General features: G+C 35.4%; 2 protein-coding genes across 2 annotated transcripts; one reads left to right on the top strand and one right to left on the bottom strand.

The window, feature by feature from the left end:
- Window positions 1–440: 440 nt before the first annotated feature.
- LOC136153217 (biogenesis of lysosome-related organelles complex 1 subunit 5-like) lies at window positions 441–846 on the top strand. Its single transcript, XM_065914821.1, has 2 exons — window positions 441–645; window positions 767–846. The coding sequence occupies exons 1-2, from the start codon at window positions 441–443 to the stop codon at window positions 844–846; spliced, it is 285 nt and encodes a 94-aa protein (XP_065770893.1).
- A 7574-nt stretch (window positions 847–8420) lies between these two features.
- On the bottom strand, window positions 8421–11988 carry LOC136153993 (TLR adapter interacting with SLC15A4 on the lysosome-like). The gene is made up of 2 exons (XM_065916158.1): window positions 11921–11988; window positions 8421–10660 (listed from the first exon to the last, which is right to left on the bottom strand). Exon 2 carries the CDS (start codon window positions 10617–10619, stop codon window positions 9717–9719), a length of 903 nt encoding a protein of 300 aa, XP_065772230.1. The 5' UTR covers window positions 10620–10660; window positions 11921–11988; the 3' UTR covers window positions 8421–9716.
- Between the last annotated feature and the right edge of the window lie 12993 nt (window positions 11989–24981).

The raw sequence follows: 24981 nt of genomic DNA, 5'->3' as shown, positions 1-24981 counted from the left end.
GTAACTGTGTCAAACCCACTCTGGGCCCCACAACAGTGGCCTGAAATCTAAATATGGTATATAAGGTCAACTGACCTATGCAGGAAGGGAGTGACACTATATTGGGCATCATTCTTTATGTACCAGAATTCTTCTTTACCTAGATATGTGATGATCCTCTCACACTGCTGAATCTATAACATTCTCCATACTTACAGAATCACAAAAGTAATACTTTTAATTCCTGAAAGAGTAAGACAAAGAAATTCATCATTCCATACATTTCAAATAACATTTTAAAAGGGACCTGCACAGTAATATAAGTGAAACCTATAATGAAAGAATGAAGAGTGACTACTTAGAGTCAAAATACACTAAACCACAACTTTTATGCATATTTCATTCAAGTACTAAAGGCAGTAAATATGAAGTCAAGATGAAAATAACACTAAATTTGTAGGATGAGCAGCAGTGGGGCAGAGACCCTGGTGGGTTGTGAGGCCGGCACGGGTGGCAGCACCAAGAAGAAGGACTCTCTGGGGTTCACGAGCTCACCAGCACATCTCATTATCAAGGATCTTGGAGAAATTCATTCAAGGCTGTTAGATCACAGACCAGTTATCCAAGGTGAAACCCATTACTTTGTGAAAGAATTTGAAGAAAAACGTGGTCTTCAAGAAATGTGAGTTCTTGAAAATCTGAAGAATATGATCCATGAGACAAATGAACATACTCTTCCAACGTGTAGAGAAACAATGAAAAACAACTTAAACCAAGTTCTCCAGAGACTGCAAGCAGCTACTGACTCGGTCTGTAGATTCTAGCAGAGGGAACAGGAGTGAAAAAAGATTAATAAAGACTTCTTAATAGCTAGTGAGAAACAGCACATCATGCAGTGGGAGGATTTCATGAAAGAGCAGCACAGCAAACAGGCAGAAGTGGATGAGGAGCACAGGAAGTCCATGGAGAAGCTGAGAAAGCAGTATGCAGAGATAGAGAAGGACCTGGCAAGATTCTCAACCTTCTGAGAACTTGAACCACAGCAATAACAAACTAATGAGAAAAACCTGACACCCTCCCACCAAAAAGAAAAAAAAAAAAAAACTGCTCCCACCAAACCATTTAGCCTCTGCTTCAAGCTTAGCAATATATTAGATGGCACTTTTCTGTCGGAAAATGGAGCCCTCTCCTTGAGCCTTAGCTATTTCCTACAGGACTGCCACATCTTTCCAGTTTCAAGAGTTGGAGGAAAGTGGTGTCTACCTGCTCTAAGTTAATATGGACCAGTTTTGGTTTCCATTGATTGATTATCTCAGAGAACTAACCATAAGTACAGACTTCTTAGGGAAGTAATGTAATGCATCCTTCTGCAGGGTCAATGTTAGTTTATCATTGTGGCTTAGAAAGCAGGGATGGTGTCTGCCTGTCGTGGCCTCCTTGGTTCTTGAAAGAATGTATACAGTGTTATTCCGTGAGTAATGTAGACAGAAACAACTGTCCCTGGAGCAGAGACCACATTGAAGAGAGGGGAGAGTCAGATCCGTATCTCTGCTGTGCACATGGGGCCACACTGGTCTCTGAACGGCCCGTTGGGAGAAGTTGTTTTATAATGTTGTATTTTCACTGGACAACAAGAGACGCTTGTTAAGATTGTGGCCTTCCAACACTTCATGTTTTCAGCTCTGTTTAAAACGTGCTTACAAGGAAAAGCTTACCAGAAACACAGTTGACTTTTAACCTTTCCAAGAACCATAATCTTGTCCATAGTCTTTATTTTTACATCTGTTTTTGCTGTGGGTAAGCTTTGTAAGATAAATAACATCTCTACATGTCTCAGCCATTTAATGAGTAATCAGGAAATTTTGCCAAGGCCTCACTCTGGAACCGTATAGATCCTGGCTCTGAGTAAACCAGAAGTATTTGTCCACATGGCAAATGATCCATGTAAAATGTAAATTCTTTTTAGTGTTAAACGTCTGTTCTCATAAGCAGGTGTATTATGATGAAACATGTACCAATTCTGTCATCACTGTGATCTTTAAAAATATGCATTTCAAATCAAAATCACAATGAGGTACCATTACATGCCAGTCAGGATGGCTGTTATCCAAAAGTCTACAAGCAATAAATGCTGGAGAGGGTGTGGAGAAAAGGGAACCCTCTTACACTGTTGGTGGGAATGCAGACTAGTACAGCCACTATGGAAAACAGTGTGGAGATTTCTTTAAAAACTGGAAATAGAACTGCCATATGACCCAGCAATACCACTTCTGGGCATACACACCAAGGAAACCAGATCTGAAAGAGACATGTGCACTCCAATGTTCATCACAGCACTGTTTATAATAGCCAGGACAAGGAAGCAACCTAGATGCCCTTCAGCGACAAATGGTTAAGGAAGCTGTGGTACATATACACCATGGAATATTACTCAGCCATTAAAAAGAATTCATTTGAATCAATTCTAATGAGAATGGATGAAACTGGAGCCCATTATACAAAGTGAAGTAAGCCAGAAAGGTAAAGACCAACACAGTATACTAACGCATATATGGAATTTAAAAAGATGGTAATCACAACCCTATATGCAAAACAGAAAAAGAGACACAGATGTACGGAACAGACTTTTGGACTCTGTGGGAGAAGGTGAGAGTGGGATGTTCTGAGAGAATAACATTGAAATAAGTATACTCTTAAGGGTAAAACAGATCACCAGCCCAGGTTGGATGCATGAGACGGGTGCTCAGGGCTGGCGCACTGGGAGGACCCAGAGGGACGGGATGGGGAGGGAGGTGGGAGTGGGGATTGGAATGGGGAACACATGTAGATCCATGGCTGATTCATGTTAAAGTATGGCAAAAACCACTACAATATTGTAAAGTAATTAGCCTCCAACTAATAAAAATTAATGAAAAAAAAAAAAAAGAATAAAAAGAAATGAGCTATCAAATCACAAAAAGAAGTGGATGAAACCTGAATGAATGCTGTTAAGTAAAATAAGCTAGTCTGGAAAAGGTTATACACTGCATGCTGCCAATTGTACAACATTCAGGGAAAGGTGAAACTGTAGAGTGAATAAAAATTACCAGAGTCTTTAAAAAAATAAAATAAATAAATAAAATATGCTTGTTTCTTAAAAAATAAAAATAAATAAATAAAAATATGCATTTAACAGTCTAATTGAGGAACTATATATATATATATATATATATATATATATTTTTTTTTTTTTTTTTTTTTACCGTGAACCAAGCAGAATTATATGCAATAATTTCAAGAGATTTGTGGCAAATGAATGTGAAGTATGGATAGACTTTTCAGGTATTTTTTCATTGCTCTTCAGTGAAGAAAGGCACAAGAAAGAAAATACCCAGCTCGTTTGTGTTATCTCGTGTTGCTCCTGCAGAAAAGTGACAATGCCTGCCTGTGTAAATTTATGGCTTACTGTCAAAGCTTCATTCTTGGCTGCATATTTAAAATGTGATTAAAGTTAATAGAGGAGATGAAATAAGTATTTGAGATATCTTTCAATAACACAGAACTTCTGCCAACTCGCTCTGTCCGCTACTGTAAGCTTGACAAGCTCATCCATCATCCTCTGGTACATAGACCAAAAAGAGTACTTGCTGACACACAGGCAAGTTGGAATTTTCTTAATTCTCTTTCAGTGGATGGAAAAAGAAAACATACTTCCAAAAATATCCTGCACATGAAAATGGAGGGGAACCCTAAATGAAAATTCCCTTTGTACTGTAGGCAGTTTCAGAAGAGCTATTAATTGCCAGTGCACCACTGAACAGATGCTGGAACCATGAAACAAGGACCATGTGTGTGAGCAGCAACAATTCCTCCACTTGTGCATAGATTTTTGACAATGTTCATCCATCTCATATGAATAATAAATATTTTACCATATGAGTTTTTATATATTATATGAGGATCTAAGGGCCTTCTTAAACCAAAATGACTATGAACTTTTTTTAAGCTTTAAACATTGATGCTAAATCTCTTCTTTGTAAATTTCTTAGCTATTCAACATACCTTCTAAAGGAGATGGTTGGTTCTCTTTGCTTTTAATATTTTTAGTAGTGAACACTTTCACTTATATTTTTCAGTTTCTAAATCACTTTTGATGTGTATTTTATTTATATATAAAAAATTGCTTTAGTAGTTACATAATAAACCGCATTTCTGCTGTTACGTTGTCTAGCAGAGAGAGCATGGCCTCTGGGTGGCTCACAGGATTACTTTCTAATAAGCAAATGAAATAATGTTTTGTCAATTTAAAGTGCTATAGAAATGTTTGTTTTTAAATTCTAACTACTTTTTATTTTCCATCATGATTTCTTTTCTTTTTTACTTGCATGTGTGGATTTTTTTAAATTTCCTAACATGTAGAATTTTAAGTTCTATTCTTATTTATTCCTGCTTTCATTGGACTGTGGTCCATGTTAAAATTTGTTGAGATTTGCCATCTGACTTAAAGTATGATCAGTTTTTGTAAATGTTGTGTTAGTACTTGAAAGTATGCCTATTTCCAGTTGTTCGGTGTACATTAGACCAAACTGTTAATTGTGTTGGCCAAATTGTCTCTATTTTAATGTTCTTTTTCTTCTACTTGATCTTTCAGATTCTAAGAGGTGTTAAAATTTTCTATTCTAGTGGATTTTTTAATTTCTGTAATTGTGTTAATTTTCATCTTATATATCCTGAAACTTTGTTATTCAGTATATTACAAGTTTAGAATTGTTTATCTTCCATGTTTAGAATTCAATCTTATATTTGTTGTCACAGCTTCTATTTCTAATAATGTTTTTGTATTATTTTATGTTGCCTTAAAATCTTATGTTTCTGAAAGAAATATTTATATAGGCCACACCAGCTGGTTAGTCTTTTTATGGTATATGTTCTCTATTCTTCTGTCAGATATTTATGCTGTGTTTTCATGTACCCACTAAAAACTAACTAGATTTTTTTTTCTATCTATCTTTTAGCTGGAGACATTAATTGATTTACATTAGTGGAAATTGCTAACATATTAGGGTTTATTTATACCATCTTATTGTGCTTTTGGTTCTACCATTTTGTTATCTCTCTGCCCTGGGTGATTTTTTCCCTCCATCTTCTGCATTGAGTTTTTGTTTTTCATTTACTTTTTCTCTGCTAGTTTAAAAGGTAAAACTCAAATTTTGTCTTTTTAGTGCTTACCATGAATTTTAGTTTGCATCGTTAACAGAATCTAAAGTTTTTATGTTTTCACTCATGCTGAACATCAGGCTTTTGAACAAAATTTGATTGCCTTCCCTTAATTTATAAGTGTCTAGAATTTTAGTTTTATCTCAGTTTAATTCCAAAACGGTTATTGTATACAGTCAGTATTTGTTTAAATTTACCTATAAGTTTACTGCTTTATTATCATTGAAAGTTAGCTGGTATACAAGTCTAGATTGACAGTTATTTTCTCTTATTTTTTAATAATACTGTTCCACTGTTGTCTTGGTTCCATTGTTGCTTCTGAAATGACACTTGTCAGTTGATCAGTATTCCTTTGTAGGTAATCAGTCTTCTCTTTCAGGTTATGTTTAAGTTACTTATCTCTGACATTCTGCAGTCAAATGTCATTATATTACAACCTATCTGCTGTGGATTTCTTTCTATTAATCTACTGTGCTTCACTGAGCTTCTTGAATCTGAGAATCGGTACCTTTCATGAATTATGAAAAAAGTTGAACTTTTACCTCTTTGAATAATATACCTTTGCATTTTCTCAATTCTCTCCTTTAGGACATCAAATTAGACTTAAGTTTTACCATCTCACTCTGTTCTTTGTATCTCATAATCTCTGTTTCATATTTTTCTATCTCATTGTTTCTGTGTTGAACACTAGATCATTTCTTTACATCCATTATCCAGTTCACTAATCATGTCTTCTCACTGTCTCTAATGTATTTAACCTATCATTTTTAATTGATTATATTTTTTCATTTCCAGAAATGTTGTTTGGTTCTTTCTAAAATTTTCTTGGTCATTTGGGGTATTTCCTCTATTCTCTCTTTTTCTTTTCTTTGAACATATTAAATGTTCTTATTTTACATTCTGTGTGTGATAGTTTCAATATTTTTATCTTTTTTTTTTTTTTTTTGTGGATCTGAATCCATAGTTTGTTTCGTCTGAAGCAAGACTATGACTTATTTTCTCACGTGATCAGTGAATTTTCATTGTGAATTGACATTCCTCTGAACTCCATTTTGAGGAATTTTTGATACGTTTCAACAGTGAAGTTTGTTTTTTTTTTTTTTTTCCCCTAGCACCTCCATTTTGTTTCTTTTGGCCCTGCTAACCCTGGACCACTTCAGAGTCAGAGTTCCCCTTGGGTTTCCTGCTTCTCCTTCCCTGTCCTTCAGTGTGTATGTGTGCTCACTGACATTCACAAGCCTTGTGAATTTCCTCCTCAAATATACAATAGTATCAGGCTGTGGTAAGACATTCCTAGATATTTTTTTCATCTCTCATCTCTCTACTTGGAGCACAGATGAGAAATTTAAGGTGTTTTTCTAGTTCACTCACTGAGAGGTGCCTTTTGGGGAGTCATCAGTTGTACTGCAGTCCAGCTCAGTCCCTGCTGTAAACTGAATTGTGTCCCAAAATTCATATCTTGAAGCCCCAACCCCCAGTGCATCTGTATTTGGAGATGGAGCTTGTAAGGAGGTAATTAAGGTTGAATGGAGTCAGAAGGGTGGGGCCCTGATCTGACAGAACCTGTGTTCTTACAAGAAAAAGAGACCCTCTCTCCATGTGTACACAGAAAAGGTCATATGGTCACAGCAGAAAATGTGACTGTCTGCAAACTAGCAAAAGAGGTCTCAACGGGATGGAATTTTCTGGCGCCTTGATCTTGGACCTCTTGCCTCCAGAACCATGTGAAAATAATTTTCTTGTGTGTAAGCTGCCCATCTGTGGAGTTGTGTTATGGTGGTCCAAGCAGACCAACACAGTCCCAGGCTGTGGTCCCTGCCCCCATGCAGGTATAGTCCTTAAAACTCGGGTCCTTCTAGGTATCAGGGGTCGGACCTGGGACAGTTATTAGTTCTGTAGCCAAACTGTCTTATGGAATTTCAGCTTTTCCCAGTCTGCCTTCAGTAGTTTCCATTAATTTGCCATGAACTCAGCCATATACATATATAAAAAACACAGTTTAAATTTTCTCTAGCATTTCAGGTGTTCAGTAGCTACTGAGATTTCTCTGTACAGAAATAGTGTCTTACACGCCTTTATTTAAAATGGATAACCAACAGGGACCTACTATACAGCACAGGAAATGTCTCCCAGTGTTAAGTGGCAGCCTGGATGGGAGGGGAGTTTGGGGAGGAATAGATATATGTGTGTATGTATAGCTGAGTCCCTTCGCTGTTCACCTGGAAATATCACAACGTTGTCTGTTAGTCAGCTATACCCCAATACAAAGTAAAGTTAAAAATGTCAAAAAAATAAAATTAAAGTTACCAGAAAGAAGAAATGGCATGTTAGATAGGTATGCATTGATATTTTTATGTTCAAATTCCCCTCCTAAAACTCCATGTCCATATTCTAGTATAAAGAATTAGATCTTTTATTTCAGTCATTGTGCCTAATATTTTCTATTTGGTAGTTTCTTTTATTATTATTATTTGGTTTCTTCTTGTCTGTGAGCTAATTTGATTGTTTCTGTTCTGTTGAATTCATTTTGCTATTTGTAAGCTAATAAAAGCAAATAAGAGTAAAAAGAAAAGAAAAGAACACTAAATTTATAATCTTTCCTTGCTTATATATCACATTGAATTCTTAGGCCATTTAAAAGTGAGTATCTTTAGAAATTAAGAACTTTTGTGTCATAAACAAGAGAGAAAAAATTTAAATTTGAGAGTGAAATATACTTTGAAATTTGATATTAGCTATTGCTTTGTATATAATGCTATGCAGTGTTAATAATATTTATGAATATACATGCTTCATAAATAAATTATTAATATGTATTACAATAGCTAAGAAAATTTCTCACCAATAATATTGCCCAACAACATTTAATTCGCTTTGGAAAAGTTTACATTAAAAAGTTTACATTAAAAGTTTACATTAACATTTTATCATTTGGTAACTCGTTAAAATGTACAAATTTAGTAATATACAAAACAATGTACACAAAACTGTTTTTTAATTAATTTATTTTTTATTGAAGGACAATTGCTTTACAGAATTTTGCTGTTTTCTGTCAAACCTCAACATGAACTGGCCATAGGTATACTTATATTCCCTGTTGAAGTTCCCTCCCATCTCCCTCCCCATTCCATCCCTCTAGGTTGATACAGAGCCCCTGCTTGAGTTTCTGTATCTACAAAATACTAAGCCAGTTGTTCAAAAACCCTTATCATTGCCACTTCAGAATCAAATGTCAGAATGATGGAAATGGATTGAGAGGGTTATTAGAGAAAATGTTGGAGAAAGAAAAACATCTTATTTATGAACAACATCTTATTTTAAAGAAGAACATTTTATTTTATGTAAATAAAAACAGGAAATAAATCAGGAGTACTTATTACTAGATCATAGAAATTTGGAAATGATGAAAATAACTTAATGTTTGTGTGATCACAAAGAACAAATCATAAGGACATTGGACTAACACATTCTTTAGAGTTTAAACAAAGACCAAATAAATTATTAGAAACGAATATGTGAGTACTAAGGTACATATTTTATCAACCATAACAATTAGATGACATAAGTTATATAACTTCATTTTACAAGCAAAAGTACATGCTAATCATTTTACTATACATAAGAGAGAATTGTGAGCTATTGAGTCTTGTTTCCATGTCTGCAATAAACTATACCATTCTTTTAGATATCTTTTACTAATTAATTTAATTAAACTCCAACATTGCTATAACATCCTGCTTTTATCCTAAGCCAGTATCTTGATTGAGGATAATATAAGAAGTGTAAAAAATTGCCAAGAGAGCCTCTCTATTTCTAAATGGTGGTTCTCTATTCACTTTGTTCACTCTATGTATATGCTTTCCTTCCTCCCATAGCTGAAAACCACCATGCTTAACAGAGTGATATATAAAAGCTGATGCTTGTCCCAAGAAAGTTCAAAAGCATGAAGTTCAACTGCAAATCTTAATGGCAAATTCTCCATTTTTCCTTAAGCTCTCTTTCCATATTTCTTTCAAGTATCATTTAAATCCAACTTTTATTTGAATAATTTCTGATTGTCAGTGTGAAAAATTCTGTATGTTGAAAATAAAAAGAAAAATATTTAAGCACTACTCATATGTCTTTAAGCATTTTTGTGGAGAAAGAAATACCTCTATCTGATACAGTTTCTAGTTGTCTTTTTGTAGCTGAGAAAAATTCTCTCCTCATCTCACTTTTTTAAAACCATTTTTGTGGTAAACAGATGAGTGATAGTAAAGTAATCACTTTCAGATGCCTGTGGCAATTAGATAGATCACACATATGGAATTTACAAACTTGAATGTAGCAACCATTAAATTTGTCAAAACAATTAACAGTATAGTCATAAAAGTTAATTATTTATATTGTCTCCTACAAGAATTCAAATGTACCATTGATCAAATAAGTTCTCAAAAACTATAGTAATCACACCACAAAGGGGCTGATGTGACACAATAAACTAGAGGAGACTACTGTTACTACAGTCTCATAAATCAGTCCAACCAAACTGCAGTTGATTCTTATTGTAGATGTGGTATAAGTTCTCGGCTTCTCTGGTTTGATATTTGTAAATTAGGAGTGCTGAATTCAGAACTATTTCCATGGGAAATGTTACAGAGATTACATCTTGCTAAAGAATGTAGAAGAACTTCCTGAAATTTCAATGCCTCTATGTTCTGCTCTTGAGAGATTTGGAGACTAATCCGATTTATATTATTCGTTAACAAATTGAAAGCCATAAGGTTGGTTATGGAGCAGCACTGAGTGAGAGTTTCTTCCAAAAACTGTTTGTAGAGTTCATCCACCTTTTTTTCCATATAGCTATTAAGCATAGAATTAGAGAGGGGCTGTTTATGAAACAACATACTTCTTTCTCGAAGTTCATCGCCATTCAAAAGTTTTGAGGTAAGTAGTTTATCTAGAGGTTCAATGATGGGAGAATGACCTAACGGTATATCTACTGAAAGCAAAAGAGGACCACTAAGAGAATCATCACGTATGTGTTCCACAAAGCAACTGGAATCATACATGTTACCTACATGGTCTCCTCCAATCTGTAGATCAGGATAATTCTGGCAAAGACTTGTACATGAATAAGATCGGTATAAATCTAGTTGTTTTTCATCATGTTGTTCTCTCTTTGGAATGGGCAGTGCAGCAGAAACATTCCCTAGAAAGGAGGCAGTCTTGCATTTTGCTACAGTTATCTCATCCACAGATTTTATTTTACTTGTATCCTTACTTTTCTCTGTTATACTTTCTTTCATGACCTTATTTTCATTTTCCATTTTATCAGGAGAAAGTGAATTATCCTCTATATCTAAAAGTTGCTTTTCCCAAGTTTCCTTTTCATCATTTGAGGTTTTCTTACATGTAACTTGTTCTTTGTATAGGAGTTCAATTAGGAAGGATTCTCCAAGCATTTTATTAGACAAGGTTTCTAATCAGAAGAATGCAATATATCCTGAAAAGAAAAAAATAAACTCATTAAGGCAACAAGATGTACAGAACAGAATTTTGGACTCTGTGGGAGAAGGCGAGGGTGGGATGTTCTGAGAGAACAGCATTGAAGCAAGTATACTATCAAGGGTGAAACAGATCACCAGCCCAGGTTGGATGCATGAGACAAGTGCTCAGGGCTGGTGCACTGGGAAGACCCAGAGGGATGGGACAGGGAGGGAGGTGGGAGGGGGAATTGGGATGGGGAACACATGTAGATCCATGGCTGATTCATGTCAATGTATGGCAAAACCCACTACAATATTGTAAAGTAATTAGCCTCCAACTAATAAAAATAAATGGAAAGAAAAAAAATCATTTAATGGAGACTTAACTGCTACATGAAAACACAAATAATTAAGGGAGACACTATTGCTCAAAGGATAGAGAATAGGACCAGGGGTAAGGAGACTTGGTTTCCAATTCTGTCATTACTTATTTGCTATCAGGTAATTTATTTACCATTCCTGGGTATTGATTTCCTGTTAAATGGTGATAATAATGCTCCCTAGAGTTTTTCATTGGATTATTATCAGGATGTTATATGGTATACACGCAAATGTTTTAAAAGTGCACATTTCTACAAATGTATACTTATTTTAATATATACTCAACTGTCATGAATAATTTATTTTAAATTTATTAATTAAAGTGCCTAACCCTTTATTTTCAAATAGTCTGCTTAAAACCAAGACTGCTTTTAAGGAATTTGTCTTAACAGTGCTTTAATTAATATTACTTGAGTCACATTGAAAGTAATTACTATACCTTAGAATGTATTTGAGAGACAGATATTTATATACAGTTTGGATTCCTACAAACTGTCTGATTTAAGCTATAAATATATCTATTTACTTTTTCAGTAATCTAAATACAAATAGGTTTGTCAAATTCACTACCATTCTTTTTTGTTTTTATTTTCTTTCCCTTTTTCCCTTCCTCCCTTTTGTTCTTTTCTTTTGGACTTAAATCTTATTTTCCAGAGCACTTATGCCAGTCTTTTGTATGATTCTTTAGTGTAATTTTAAGACTTTCAACTTCCCCTAAAGACGCTACAAGAGTTCAAAAGAGAAAAGCAGATTTGATTCAAGAAACAATTTTCCTTTAATAGATCTGTAGTGTCTACTATAAATGTCTCCAGGAAACCTACTTATTCATATTTAAAGCCTTTTTATTGTAGAAAATAAAACAACACAAACTAAAATACATAAGAATTTAGACTTACCTTTTCTGAATGTCAGGATACCTAAAAAAAGACTCAGTCTTCTGAGATCGCAACTGTCCAAATACAGGAATAATCCCTTTTGGCTTGTTCTTTCTCAGCTCTTGCTATACCTCAGACTTATAACTGTAACCATGCAAAATGAAATGGTTCTCCTTTCCATTCATACCCTAGGACTGAACCAACAAATAGGAAAATAATGTGGGTTGATCACATATATGGTATGGTAATGATCACATACTAAAAGAGGATCTTGAAAGTATTGAATACAAGATGCAAATGACAGTGGGAAATGTTAACAGCAATAGCTCTCTTCTTTAAAGTGAAGATATAGACAAGGATATTTTAATGTTTTAAGTAGTAAGAAAGCAGTATGGTAACCAGCATATTTTGCAATAGTGTATAATTAAAACAATAAAAGACAATGATTCACTTATTATACCTCTATTATATGAAATACTAAACTGAGGACTTTTAATGATGGAATGATAATAAAAATAAGTAATTACTATATAGCAGTCATTCTAAATGCCTTTCTAAATCACATGTGACTAAATGTTATTCTAAATTACACAAGGCTTAATTTATTTTTTTTTCTATTTCTTTTTTTTCCATTTATTTTTATTAGTTGGAGGCTAATTACTTTACAATATTCTAGTGGTTTTTGTCATACATTGACATGAATCAGCCATGGATTTACATGTATTCCCCATCCTGATCCCCCCTCCCACCTCCCTCTCCACCCCTTTCCTCTGGGTCGAAACATGTATATTATCTAGGGTGAAACAGATCACCAATCCAGGCTGGATGCATGAGACAAGTGCTTGGGTCTGGTGCACTGGGAAGGCTTAATTTAAAACAGAAACTATTGTCTCTCTTTTAGAGAGAAAACAAAGACAAAGCTAGTAAATGGTGGAACTAGGATTTGCACCACTCAATTGGATTCAGAATCCATACTCTTAAATCACTAAACTGTATTGCCTTTATGTTTATTGATGGGATGGAAGTTGCAGAACTATATAAACAGTGCACACACATAGTATATGCCAAACACTTTTCTAAATTAGTCACAATACTAATTTAATTCTCAAAATGTCTCTGTTAAGCAGATATGCTAACTGTTACTGTACTTAAGAAGAGACTGAAGGACAGAAAAGTTAGATAACATGTCCAATATCACACAGTTTTAAGTGGTAAAATCTGAGTTAGAACCCAGGCAGCCTGACTTCAAAGCCCATTGCTCAATTTTCCTGCTATAGAAGATTTTTCTCTCCTTTAATAGGCAATATACAATCATAATTGTGGAAAAGAATACAAATCAAACTGTTAATAATCATTTCCTGTGGGAGAGGGTTGGCAAGGAGAAGGTGAAGTGGTAATTTTACCTTTTACTCCCCATACTTCTATATGATTTTAATCATTATATCGATACAATGCTTATGTATTCATGTGTTATTTGCTTGATTAAAAATAATCCAAATACATAAAAGTACAAAAAAAAATCTGTTCTACTTTCTTTGAGTCTATTTTCTCAATCTCACAAGTGTCTAGCCCATTCTTTAGAAAGATTTTAAAACCAATACAAACTGCCAAAGTAGACTGTAAAACATGAATAATATTTCTACATAGTTGATACTTTCAGCTACAATTGTCAATACAACTTTTGTTTTAAAAATAATTATTTCAAAATAAACATCACAAATAGCCTACAGAATAGGTTAATTCTAGTTCTATGAATCATACTAATCTCTTTTTTAGGTTGTCAAAGACATCTTCTTTTAAGAAATATTGTATTAACTTAACTTGGAAGGGCAGAGATAGCAAATGAGAGAATGTTCCACAACTGCACACCAGAAAAACAATGAAAACAATTATTGAAAAAATAGATTTTCTACCACTGCTGTCACAAATGAATATTAAAATAAAATGGAGAAATTGTTTCTAATCTAAACTTTACTGGTTATACTCCATTTCCTTTGCCTTCAGTTCATTTCAAAGCTTCAGTCATGTCCGACATTTTGTGAGCCCATGGACATGGGTTTGGGTGGACTCTGGGAGTTGGTGATGGACAGCGGGGCCTGGTGGGCTGCCCTTCACGGGTCACAAAGAGTCGGAAACTACTGAGCGATTGAACTGAACTGAACTGGACTGCAGTACGCCAGGCCTCCCTGTCCATTATGAACTCCCGGAGCTTACTCAAACTCATGTCCATTGATTAGGTGATGCCATTCAACCATCTCATCCTCTGTCGTCCCCTTCTCCTCCTGCCTTAAATTTTTCCCAATGTCAGGGTCCTTTCCAATGAGTCAGTTCTTCACATCAGTTGGCCAAAGTACTGGAGTTTCAGCTTCAGCATCAATCCTTCCAATGAAAAATCAGGATTGATTTCCTTTACGATTGATTGGATGGATCTCCTTGCAGTCCAAGGGACTCTCAGGGGTCTTCTCCAACACCACAGTTCAACTTTATTTATAGTCTAACTCTCACATCCATACATGAAAACTGGAAAAACCACAGCTTTCACTAGATGGACCTTTGTTGACAAAGTAATGTCTCTGCTTTTTAATATGCTGTCTAGGTTGGTCATAGTTTTTCCTCCAAGGAGAAACTGTCTTTTAATTTCATGGCTGCAGTCACCATCTGCAGTGATTTTGGAGCCCCCCAAAATAAAGTCTCTCACTGTTTCCATTGTTTCCCCCACAATTTGCTATGGTGTGATGGGACCAGATGCCATGATCTTAGTATTCTGAATATTGAGTTTTAAGCCAACTTTTTCACGCTCCTCTTTCATTTTCATCAAGAGGCTATTTAGTTCTTCTTCACTTTCTGACACGAGGGTGGTGTCATCTGCATATCTAAGGTTATTGATATTTCTCCCGGAAATTTTGATTCCAGCTTCTGCTTCATCCAGCCCAATGCTTCTCATGATGTACTCTGCATATAAGTTAAATAAGCAGGGTGACAATATACAGCCTTGATGTACTTCTTTCCCAATTTGGAACCAGTCTGTTGTTCCATGTCCAGTTCTAACTGTTGCTTCCAGACCTGCATACAGATTTCTCATGAGGCAAGTAAAGTGGTTTGGTATTCCCATCTCTTTCAGAATTTTCCACAGTTTGTGATGATCCACATAGTCAAAGGCTTTGGCATAGTCAATAAAGCAGAAATAGATGTATTTCTGGCACTCTCTTGCTTTTTCAATGATCCAACGGATGTTGGCAATTTAATCTTTGGTTCCTCTGTCTTTTCTAAATCCATCTTGAACATCTGGAAGTTTAGGCTTCACATACTGTTGAAGCCTGGCTTGGGGGGAGCATTTCTTTGCTATCATGTGAGATGAGTGCAATTGTGCAGTAATTTGAGCATTCTTTTGGATTGCTTTTCTTTGGGATTGGAGTTAAAACTGACCTTTTCCAGTCCTGTGGCCACTGCTGAGTTTTCCAAATTTGCTGGCATATTGAGTGCAACACTTTCACAGCATCATCTTTTAGGATTTGAAATAGCTCAATTAGAATTCCATCACCTCCACTAGCTTTGTTTGTAGTGATGCTTCCTAAGGCCCACTTAACTTCACATTCTAGGATGTCTGGCTCTAGGTGAGTGATCACACCATTGTAGTTATATGGGTCATGAAGATCTTTTTTGTGTAGTTCTTCTGTGTATTCTTGCTACCTCTTCTTAATTCTGCTTCTGTTAGGTCCATACCATTTCTGTCCTCTTTCAAGCACATCTTTGCATGAATTGTTCCCTTGGTATCTCCAATTTTCTTCGAGAGATCTCGTTTTTCCTATTCTATTGTTTTCCTCTATTTCTTTGCATTGATCATGGAGGAAGGCTTTCCTATCTCTCCTTGCTATTCTTTGGAACTCTGCATTCAAATGGATATATCTTTCCTTTTCTCCTTTGCCTTTCACTTCCCTTCTTTTCTCAGCTATTTGTAAAGCCTCCTCAGACAACCATTTTTCCTTTTTACATTTCTCTTTCTTGGAGATGGTCTTGATCTCTTCCTCCTGTACAATGTCATGAACCTCTGTCCATAATTCTTCTGGCACTCTGTCTATGAGAATCCCTTGAATCTATTTGTCACTCCCACTGTATAATTCCTTTGCCTTACTCATTTCTATATCTGTCTGATTCAAATTTTAGCAGTCTTCTCTTCTAAATATCTCTGCCTTTCACTACTGTCAATTCATTCTTGGATTATGCAGCTGTTTCCAATCTTGCCCCCTTTCAAATCCAGTTGACACGTTAGAGTTATCCACCTTTCACACAAACCTGCTTAATCCTTCAATGGATTCTAATGAATTAATAATAGGAATAGATATAATTTATTGAGAGTCTCATATGTGAAAGATGCTTTTAGGCAAATCTGCACTTATTTAATCTCAGCAAATCTGTAAATTATGATTTTATACACTTTAACAAAACAGAAAATAGCCTGGGAAATGCTAAAAATAAAAATCTAACATGAAACCTGAAGGTCTATGTGCTTTTCCCTGTTCACTTTTTAGCTTTTATTCTTCCAGTTGCTCTTTGAAGTTGCAATTACCATGTTGCTTCATGACTTTCATCTTACTTAAAATTCCTTCATTCTTGTAATTTCCTGGCAAGTATATATCCTTAAGGTCAGTTCAACACTCATTTCTTCAAATCCCTGAAGTGTCTTGACCCACCTAGCCTGGTTTAGACTTTTCTACATTGTATTTACCTCATCTCATCAGTCACCACTCTCTTAGCTCCTTGAAAGTAGATTTTATTATTATTACTATTCATATTAATGTCTCTGTTTCCAAGCTGCATGCAAAGAATCTGGCACTTATTATCCTTGATAATAATTATTGTCTTGTCAGACCATTTGGCAAACACTTTTACATACTCAGTTCATTTACTCTTCACAGATGATGCTGTTAGGTAGACATCACCTTTCCCACTTTAACAATAAAGAAATCTACTTTGAGGTGAAATAATTTATCTTATACATAATAAGATCCATAGTTATGAAGTGGAATCCAGATTTGCCTAACACAGCTGGTGCTAAGGTTCTTTGCCACTTCTCTCTCCATTTTCATTACCTATTTTTTGCAAACTCCCCAAATCTTGTAAATGTTATTCTGATCTTCAACTACTGAAAATGATCAAAACTTAAGAATAAAAGCTGGGACAGTGAGCTATGAAGTTATTGAAGGGAAAATGGACATTAAAGTGCAGTTCATCTTTTTCCAGGGAGAAAGGAAGTGCTAGGAGTGTCAGAGACTACAAACCAAAAAACGCTCAACTCCAGGAAAGAAGGTGTGCCATGCAAAGCATATCCTCAAGTGTGGGGAGGGACTGGAGAGGGAAAGAAGGTACCTCCCGGGCCTAAGAGTAAAGATAAAAAATAGGTTGTTGTGGTGGTCCAGTCCCATCCAGGTAAGCACTGGCACCATTTGCTTTGTTCCTACAAACCTAAGCATCATGAGTTCTAATATGTCTGTTTTGTTCACACATCACTTTATGTTTTGCCCATTTTCTCCCTCAGATGTCTCAACACTTCATTCGTGGCCATTTATGTCAAGTATGAGAGCTAACACTCACCACCATTCCCAAGCAGGGAAGTGGTAGATGAGGCAGCAGGAATGCAGAGTCCTTCAGGTCTTCCTGCCACTCTTTCCATGGGCTGCAGAGAGAAGTAGAGAAAAGAACCCTTAACTAGAGTTTATTCTCCCAGAGAGTTCAGCCCCTCCCACCAGACTGGTGAGGACTATAACATCTTAGTCACCAGATGTCCAGAGTTCCCATAATGAGTGAGTTCTTGCGCCATGAGGGCACTTGTTTCCCAGCCAATCTGAGCACAGGGTCCCTGGCCTTTAGCAACGGCCCTGAGAAGGGCTTGGCTTTTGGGCACAGCATCTAGTGTTGCTGAGCCAGAAACATAGGTGAAAGGGCTGCCTGTGTTATTTCTGCAAAACAGCGTCAGAGTTGAAACAATGAGCTCCAGTGATATCTATTATACCAGCATGTCAGGCTCTAGGGAGATGAGTGGAAAGAAAAGAGCCCCCAGCAGACAGAAAAGACTGAAGACATTCCAGTTGGGAATTTCAGGATTGTGCTAAGACATTACTATCTCCTCCCTGCTTGTTTTTCTTCAGCTCCTACTCACTAGGTTTTCAGGGTGCCAGGTGCAGGTGATAACAGGGAATGTTGTTAACACCCTCACCCAGATTGTGCTCTAAGAACTGATTGATCTGGGAGGTTTCTGTGTTCTGAGTTCACCTTAAGAGTTTCCAATAATGTTATGGATGTTTCAAATAGAAGAAATAAAGAAACTTATTTAGGATGAGGGGGGAAAATGTCATTAAGTGAATGGCCAGAATCTTTAGAGAAGTCTGGGCAATCCCAAAAAGACAAACTGATTAATTTCAAAGAACGTGTATTTGCATAAATCAGATATTTCTTAGCTTAATTGAAGCTTAGATGAATTGTTTTTAACAAAGATGTAGGAAGTACTATAAAACAGTGCTTTCCAACAGCAATATATTGTGAGTCACAAATATAATTTTAAGTAGCTACTTTTTTAAAAAAGAAATGAGATTGATTATATATGGTTGACAAACATTCATCAAACTCCTGCTGTGTGTCAGATACTATGATACACGCTAGGAAAGAGATTTGATCTCAGCCTAGAAAGAATGCATTGCTTTTCATCAAACCTCATCAGGTAGATTAGAGATTTATTTCACCTGTATACTAAGAAACAATGGGTTTCCCTGGCGGTTCAGTTGGTAAAGAATCTTCCTGCAGTGCAGGAGGCTGGGGTTCAATCCCTGAGTCAGAAAGATCCCCTGGAGAAGGGAATGGCAACCCACTCCAGTATTCTTGCCTAGAGAATTCCATGGACCGTGGAGCCTGGGGGGCTACTGTTCATGGAATCGCAAAGAGTCAGACACAACTGAGCGACTAACACTTAAGTAAGAAACAATAACAAAAAGTAGTTTAAAAAAGAAAATGATGGGCCATTTGATTAATTTTTTTTAACATTGTGAATCATATTATTGCATATGGTACTGAGTAAGAGGGAGTGATTTGAAATCAGTAAGGACTACAGTGGATGCAGTAGAGGTCTCATCTAAGTGTTGATCTGTGTAGCTCCAACTGTAACATAAAATTCTGGAAGATGTATTAAAATATTCCTGAGGCCCACTCCGAGAAATTCTGACTGTAGTTTTCAGATGGGGTAAGCAGATGCTGCTAGTCTTATGAACCACACTCAGACTAGCACTGGTCTAAGCAACTGTTCTCTTAATGGTTTCCTCTGAAAAGGTTTTGAAAAACCACTATAGAAATGTGATTTAGTCACATGCATCATGCTTTTGCAATTTTGAAAACGAATGAGCCTCAGAAAGTTGAAATGTTGCATTTGGGAATTACAGAAATTTCTCAGTGGTTGGAAATAAGCATCATTTTCTAAGCATGACTGGATAATATTTTCAAGCCATCAAACAAAAAAAAATCCTATTTGAATAAGCTGAAGTTTATGCATGTCAAAATGCTTTCACATAAGTCTTCTAATTCTATCCATCACAGGTTTTATTCCAAGACTATAATATGACAATGTAGAAACCTCAAAGTTTAAAATTTATGTTACAGCTGTTAACAAAAAGTTGTAGTTATAAAATATTTTGAAAAGATAACCAACTTTTGCAATATTACTTTAGAGGTAATCTGTATTTCAGGGGAAAAGACAATGGGGGAAACACAGTATAGTAACAGATGACATAAACCTAACTGCTCATATGAGAAGGTATAGCAAGAACTGGGCACTTTAACCCACTGACATATTTGTTATCTTAAGCCCCTAGTATATGTATTTTATTTGTTTTATCCATGGATTATTTGTATTTAGGCATACACTGTGTTTATGGTTTTATCTTATTTTTATGTAAATATAGTTGATTTATTATATTAGATTCAGGTGTACAGCATAGTGATTCAGTATTTTTCTACATTATACTCCATTAAAGTTACTGCAAGATAATGGCTATAATTTCCTATGTTATAACTTCTTGTTGCTTATCTCTTTTATACAAAGTGGTATGTATCTCTTAATCACATACCTCGAATTGACTTCTCCTCCATATTAACCACAAGTTTGTATCCTCTATCTGTGAGTCTGTTTCTGTTTTTCATATATATTTATTTATTGTTTTTTAAATTACACATATGACTGATATAATACAATATTTGTCTTTCCTGTCTGACTTTTTTCAGTAGCATAATATCCTCTAGGTCCATCTTTGTTACTGAAAATGATAGAATGTCCTTTTTATGGTTAATGGGACATATATAGATATACACATATCCCACTGTATATATGTGCATATCTATATAGATAGATATGCCACATCTTTATACATTTATCTGATAATGGACACAGATTGCTTCCATAGCTTGTCTATTATACATAGTGTTCCTATGAACATTGGGGTGCATGTATTGATGTCTTTTTGAATTAATATTACTGTTTCTTTCTGGTTATATACCTAGAAGTGGAATTACTGAATCATGTGTTAGTTACATTTCTAGTTTTTTGAGGAAACGCTATACTGTTTTACATAGAGGTTACACCAAATGGTACAAAGTTTCCCTTTTTCCACCAATAATGTACAAAGTTCCCCTTTCTCCATATCCTCTCCAACATTGGTTATTTGTAGACTTTTTGATGATAGCCATTCTGACAGGTGTGAGGTATATCTTGTTGTTTTGCATTTCTCTAATAATTAGCAATGTTGAACATCATTTTATGTACCTGTTAGACATTTTTTTTTCTTATGAAAATGTGTATTCAGGTCTTCTACCCATATTTTGATATGATTATTTGGAATTTTTAATATTGAGTTGTGTGAACTGCTTATATTGAATTAATAACTTGTCAGTGATATAATTTGCAAATATTTTCTCAAATTCTGTAGGTTGTCTTTTAATTTTGCTTATGGTTTCATTTTGTGTGAAAGATTTAAATTTAATTAGGTCCCATTTATTTTTGCTTTTATTTATTTTGCTTTAGGAGACAGATCCAAAAGAATACTGCTATGATTTGTGTCAAAGTGTTCCAACTATGTTCTCTTCTAGAAGTTTTATGGTTTCTTTCTGGTTATATACCTAAGAGTGGAATTATTTTGTTTTGATCTTTAATGTATTTTAATTTTTTTTTTATTTGGTGTTTGAGAATGCTCTAATCTCATTGTTTCTACATTAGCTGTCTAGTTTTTCTGGCACTACCTCTTGAAGAGTTGTCTTTTTTCCACTGTGTATTCTTGTCTCCTTTGTCATAGATTATTGGCCGTAGTTGTGTATATTTATTTCTGGGCTCTCTCTTCTGCTCCATTGATCTAGGTATCTGGTTTTTGTGTCAGTCCATACTGTTTTGATTATTATAACTTTGTAGTATACTCTGAATTCTCAGAGAATGACACCTCCAGCTTTGTTCTTTTTCTCAAGAATGCTTTGGCAATTCAGGATCTCTTGAGGCTCCATATAAATTTTAGGATTATTTTTTTTCTAGTTCTGTGAAAAATGTCATGGGTATTTTGATAGTGATTTCCTTAAATCTTTAGATTGTTTGGGTGTAATATGTAAAATCTAACAATATTAATTCTTCCAATCCATGATCAGAAACTATCTTTTCATTTCTTTGTATCACCTTTAGTTTCCCTCATCAATTTTTCTACTTTTCAGAGTAAAGGTCTATCACTTCCTTGCTAAACTTAAACCCAAACATTTTATCTTTTTGATATTTTATTTTATATATTTTTAATAATAAATTATTTATTTTTATTTGGAAGACAATTGCTTTATAATGTTATGTTGCTTTCCGCCATAAGTGTACATATGTGAACTTCCACTTCAACCTCCCTCCCACCTCCTCCCAACCGATCCTATCTCACTAGGTTGTTACAGAGCACCAGGCTGAGCTTCCTGCACTATACAGCAATGTCCTGTTAGCTGTCTATTTTACACATGATAATGTACATATTTCAATGCTACTCTCAGTTCATCCCACCTTCTCCTTCATGTGCTGTGCCCATAAGACTGATCTCTATGTCTAAGTCTCTACTTCCCTGCAAATAGGTTTATCAGTACCATTTTTCTAAACTCCATACATATGTATTAATATATGATATGTGTTTTTCTATTTCTGACTGACTTCATTCTGTTTAACAGGCTCTAGGTTTATCCATCTCAGTTCAACTGCCTCAAATCCATCACTTTATAAGGCTAAGTAATATTCCATTGTATATATGTATATCACACCTTCTTTATCCATTCATCTGTTTAGAGACTTCCAAGTTACTTCCAGGTCCTGGCTATTGTAAATAGTACTACAGTGAACACTGGGATATATGTGACTTTTTGAATTATGATTTTCTCAGGGTATATGCACATTAGTGAGATCGCACAGTCATATGGTAGCTTTATTCCTAGTATTTTCAAGAAATCTACATCCTGTTCTTGATAGTGGCTGTTTCAATTAATATTCCCAGTAACAGTGGAAGAGGGTTCCCTTTTCTCCACATGCTTTTCAGCATTTATTGTTTGTAGATTTTTTGATGATGGCCATTCTGACTTCCCTCCATTGGGCTTCCCTCATAGCTCAGTTGATAAAGAATCTGCCTGCAATGTGGGAGACCTCGGTTTGATTCCTGGGTCAGGAAGATCCCCTGGAGAAGGAAATGGCAATCCATTCCACTATTTTTGCCTGGAAAATCCCATGGACAGAGGAGCCTGGTGGGCAACAGTCCCTGGGGTCACAAGAGTTGGACACAACTTAGCAACTAATCCACTACCACCATTCTGACCAGGGAGGTGATACCTCATAGTAGTTTTGATTTGCATGTCTCTAAAAATTAGTGATGTTAAGTATTTTTCTTGTGACTCTTGGCAATCTATATGTCTTCTCTGGAGAAATATCTATTTAGCAGCCCACTTTTTGATTGGGTTGTTTGCTTTTTGGTATTGAGCTGCATGAGCTGCTTATATATTTTTGAAATTAATCCTTTGTCAGTTGTTTCACTTGCTATTATTTTTCCCCATTCTGTGTGTTGTCTTTTCATCTTGTTTATAATTTCCTTTGCTATTCAAAAGCTTTTAAGTTTAATTAGGTCCTATTTGTTTATTTTGCTTTTACTTCCATTACTCTAGAAAGTGGGTCATAGAGGATCTTGCTGTGATTTATGTCTAAAAGTATTCTGCCTATGTTTTCCTTTAAGAGTTTTATAGTTTCAGGTTTTATATTTATATCTTTAATCCACTTTGAATTTATCTTTGTGTACAGTGTTAGGAAGTATTCAAATTCCATTCTTTTATGCATAGCTGTCCAGTTTTCCAAGCACCACTTGTTGAAGAGACTGTCTTTTCTCCGTTGTATATTCTTGCCTCTTTTGTCAAAGTTAAGGTGCCCATAGGTGTGTGGGTTTATCTTTGGGCTTTCTATCTGGTTCCATTGGTTCATATTTCTGTTTTTGTGCCAGTACCATACTGTTTTGATGACTGTAGCTTTGTAGTGTAGTCTGAAGTCAGGAAAGTTGATTCCTCCAGCTCTATTCTTCTTTCTCATGATTGCTTTGGCTATTTGGAGTCTTTTGTGTTTCCATACAAATTCTATACAAATTTCCATACAAATACTTTTTCTAGTTATGTGAAATATGCAACTGGTAATTTGATAGGATTGCACTGAATGTGTAGATTGTGTTTGGTGGTATAGTCATTTTCACAATATTGCTTCTTCTGATCCAAGGACATAGTATATCTCTTCATCTGTTTATGTCATCTTTGATTTCTTGCATCAGCCTCTGATAGTTTTCTATATACAAATGTCTCCTTTAGTAGGTTTATTCCTAGGTATTTTATTCTTTGTGTTGAAATGGTGAATGTGATTGATCCTTAATTTCTCCTTCTGAGTTTTCATTGTTAGTATATAGGAAAGTAAGATAATTCTGTGTGTTGATTTTGTACCCTGTAACTTTACTAAACTCACTAATTAGCTTTAGTGATTTTCTGATAGTATGTTTAGGGTTTTCTGTATATAATTCCATGTCATTTGCAAACAGTGAGAGTTTTACTTCTTTTACAATCTGGATTATATCTTTTTTTTTTCTTTTTTCTTCTCCAATTGCCATGGCTAGAACTTCCAAAACTATGTTGAATAATAGTGGAGAGAGTGGGCACCCTTGTCTTTTTCCTGACCTTAGAGGAAATACTTTCAGTTTTTCACCATTGAGAGTAATATTTGTTGTGGTTTTATCATAAGGCCTTTCCCTTCAGAACTCAGGCACAAGTCCCTCCCAACACAAAGTCAACACAAACCACTGGCCAACCTCACCCAACAAGGGCAGGGACCAAAAAGAGGAATTAACACCCTACAGCCTGGGGAAAGGAGATCTCAAACACATTATATTAGATAAAATGAAAATACGTAGAATGTGCAATGAAGGAACAAAGTAAAAGCCTACAAGATCAAATAAATGAAGAGAAAATAGGCAAACTACCTGAAAAGGAATTCAGAGTAATTAAAGATGACCCAAAATCTTGAAAATAGAATGGATAAAATGCAAGAATCATTTAACACATTTAACAAGGACCTGCTGCTGCTACTGCTAAGTCACTTCAGTCGTGTCTGACTCTGTGCGAACCCATCCCTGGGATTCTCCAGGCAAGAACACTGGAGTGGGTTGCCATTTCCTTCTCCAATGCATAAAAGTGAAGAGTAAAAGTGAAGTTGCTCAGTCATGTCTGACTCTTCATGACCCCATGGACTGCAGCCTACCAGGCTCCTCCATCCATGGGATTTTCCAGGCAAGAGTACTGGAGTGGGGTGCCATTGCCTTCTCTGAACAAGGACCTATAAGAAATAAATAGTAAGCAAACAGTGATAGCACAATTAGGGAAATTAAAAATACTCCGGAAGGAATCAATAGCAGAATGACTGAGGCAGAAGAACAGATAAGTGAGCTGAAAGATAGAATGGTGGAAATAACTGCTGCAGAGCAGAATAGAGGACAAAGAATAAAAAGACTTAAGGATACTTT

Source organism: Muntiacus reevesi, chromosome X, assembly GCF_963930625.1.
Source record: "Muntiacus reevesi chromosome X, mMunRee1.1, whole genome shotgun sequence".
Lineage (NCBI taxonomy): Eukaryota > Metazoa > Chordata > Mammalia > Artiodactyla > Cervidae > Muntiacus > Muntiacus reevesi.
Note: the sequence above shows the minus strand (reverse complement) of the source record. Positions and strands in the feature narration are given on the sequence as shown.